The following is a 2,831-nucleotide window of genomic DNA, read 5'->3' as shown; positions in this document are numbered from 1 at the left end:
CTGTGCAAAATACATATATCACGTTTATCCTTTACAGAGAAATCAATAAATTTGAAGATATATTGAAATTAATGAATGGTAGTGTACATTGCAAATTAAACGCAATTACAATTTTCATGTTTTTAAGATAAAAACTGTGGTATTTTAATCGGTTCTTATATCAAGACTATCTTAAGTAATATCTTAAAATGCTAAATGTCTTAGATTGGTTTACGTTATCTTAACATTGTACTTAAGATATTCTTAAATATAAGAATTGTGTGTGACTATGAATGTCAGCCTAGGAATCTTTACAATAATTTCATTGCTAATAAATATTTGACTCGTTGCGACAAGGTATGATAAATTTCAAATTATCACTTTGCTTATGGCACTTACATAAATCATGTTCAATCTTGGTACTATTGTAATGCTGTAATTGCGATAGTATCATCGTTTGTTGCTGTTAAACGTTCACGAAATATATCTTGTCTGACATTTACAACCAAGGGGAAATAGATCGTCACACTTTACATATGCTAGATCTCATTGTATGATGACACAGTCAGCAAAAATGCGCGGAGCAGTCATTGTTCTTTATTTTGCCGGTACGAATAATTATTTATATTATACAGTACTGTTAACAATAAAACAAACAAATATTTATGCCTTTAGTTATAATCGTATAAAAGTATGTATAAGTTATAAAACATAATACACTGTTCAAAAAACAATTAAGTTAATTTAATAAACAATTTGCTTCTGTTACATGTAATATTTAATGTTGTTAATGAAAATGAAGTTACAAGTAACTTAAATTTAATGTTTATGCATTGAACTTTATGCAAATCTACATAGAGTTTAATAAAAAATATACTAATCTTCTAACACGAACCTTCTTACACGAACGAAAAGAATTAATATTATTTTATATTGTAATAGTATTAAACTTCGTAAAATTTTATGAAAAGTACACTAAATTTCATAAATATGTATATAAATGTACTTTTCAGTTACAAATACATTAAATTTAATTTAATAAGTGTAACTTTCATAAAATTGAATTTAGTTTGTGTAAAAGTACATTAAAAATTTCATGACATTTTTAACATTGTAATATAATATTATAGTAATAATTAAATAGACATTATTTCCATTATTATTCCCTAATAGCATATATTGGTTAAACGTTGGCCAATATTGAGCCAATATTTGGACAATATATTGTGTTACTAGAGATAGCTAATACAAGCTATCTCTAATACACAATGTTCCCTATATATGTATATTCTAGGATTTCTGTTAGAAGAAACATATGGAAATGCAACGTATACAGCGCAACCAAAAATTATTGGAGGACAATCAATCGACATAAGATATAGACCTTTTATGGTTAAGTATTTTTTAATTATACGTCGACGTATATAGATGATTTATCCATTTGCTAATATTTTCTAAAAATAATACTTGCAGCTGTCTTTACATAATTCATATGGATTTTTGTGCGGCGCCAGTATATTATCGAGCACATGGGCTATTACTGCTCTTCATTGTTTGTAATAAGATTTTAACATCATGATTCGTTATTATTAATTCTTTTAACATATTCTTGTTGAAGTATTAATATTTAATTAAATTTACGAACTGAGCATAGTAAGTTTATTTTTAATGATTTTAATGCTTTATTTTAATATTTTATTATTTTCTAGAATCTCGGTACCATCATCGCAATATTATGTACGGGCTGGATCTAATAAAATGGATAGAGGCGGATCTGTGCATAGAGTGACGAACATTCGCGTATATAATGATACATATCGTTCTTGGTTTTTAAGATTATTTTATCACGACATCGCACTTCTCGAAGTGAAACCACCATTTCATTTTTCGAAAACAATCAAGCCAGTTCATTTACCAAGATCATCCCACGAATTGCCATTTGAACTGTTAGTCTGTGGTTGGGGATACATAAATGATAAAAAAGTAAGTTAAATTGTAAAGATTTATAAAGTGCTTTTTTAAACATTTTATATTGCTTATTTGTATATTTCCTACTTATGTATAAATTGCAAAAATATCAAATGTTTAAATTACTGATAATTGAAACAACAAAATTTGAAACTGCGGGATTTCAAACATATGTATAGAATGTTTTTACTAAATAAAAACGCTATTGATATTATATTTATATTCTCTTTTTGATACACGTCTCAAATTTTTTGTTATCTATTAATTTATTATTAGAAATTAAAAGGAATAAAAAAAGCATACAATTTAATTCAAATAATTTATAGAGAGAGAATGCTGAAACTCTAATGGGCGTTTACGTTCAGCACATTCCATATGAAACCTGTATTAATATTACATCTTTATACGCGACACTCGTCAAAGATGACTATCATTTGTGTTACGGAACCCAAGGAAAAGATGCTTGTTTTGGAGACTCCGGAGGAGCATTGGCCAGTAGAAGGACAATTTACGGCATTGTGTCTTTTGGTCATGGTTGTGGAAAAGTAGCTGGCGTTTATGTCAAAGTTTTCTATTATCGAGAATGGATTAAATCTGTTATAAATTTATAATCGAATATGCAAGTACACGTATTAATGATTTTATTTCTTCTGATTATTTTCTACATTTTAATTTTTTCTATTTCTTTACTCATTAACCATTAATAATTAACAATAAAAAAATGAAGATTTGATAAAAGTGATGTAACATATGATTTGTAATTAATTAATTATTTTAGAAGTTAACATTAAAAAAATTGACATTTTATTATTTCTCGATCATATTTGCAATGAGTTTTAACTTGTAGATAACGTTTAGTAAAATTACATATCTTACAATTTTTT

General features: G+C 26.6%; 1 protein-coding gene across 1 annotated transcript; it reads left to right on the top strand.

Annotated features, from left to right (window-relative positions):
- Positions 1-553: 553 nt before the first annotated feature.
- Positions 554-2,558, top strand: LOC105625977 (trypsin delta/gamma-like). Its single transcript, XM_012207288.1, has 5 exons — positions 554-587; positions 1,274-1,371; positions 1,453-1,535; positions 1,689-1,966; positions 2,278-2,558. Exons 1-5 carry the CDS (start codon positions 554-556, stop codon positions 2,556-2,558), a joined length of 774 nt encoding a protein of 257 aa, XP_012062678.1.
- The last annotated feature ends 273 nt before the right edge of the window (positions 2,559-2,831 follow it).

The sequence above is a fragment of the Atta cephalotes genome (genome assembly GCF_000143395.1).
Source record: "Atta cephalotes unplaced genomic scaffold scaffold00001, whole genome shotgun sequence".
NCBI classification, from domain to species: Eukaryota; Metazoa; Arthropoda; class Insecta; order Hymenoptera; family Formicidae; genus Atta; species Atta cephalotes.
Note: the sequence above shows the minus strand (reverse complement) of the source record. Positions and strands in the feature narration are given on the sequence as shown.

Coding starts and splice junctions, on each gene's coding strand:
- LOC105625977 (XM_012207288.1), top strand. CDS start 554: ATGCGCGGAGCAGTCATTGTTCTTTATTTTGCCG. Junction 1,372..1,452: donor TAAGATATAGACCTTTTATG/GTTAAGTATTTT, acceptor TAATACTTGCAG/CTGTCTTTACATAATTCATA. Junction 1,536..1,688: donor ATTACTGCTCTTCATTGTTT/GTAATAAGATTT, acceptor ATTATTTTCTAG/AATCTCGGTACCATCATCGC.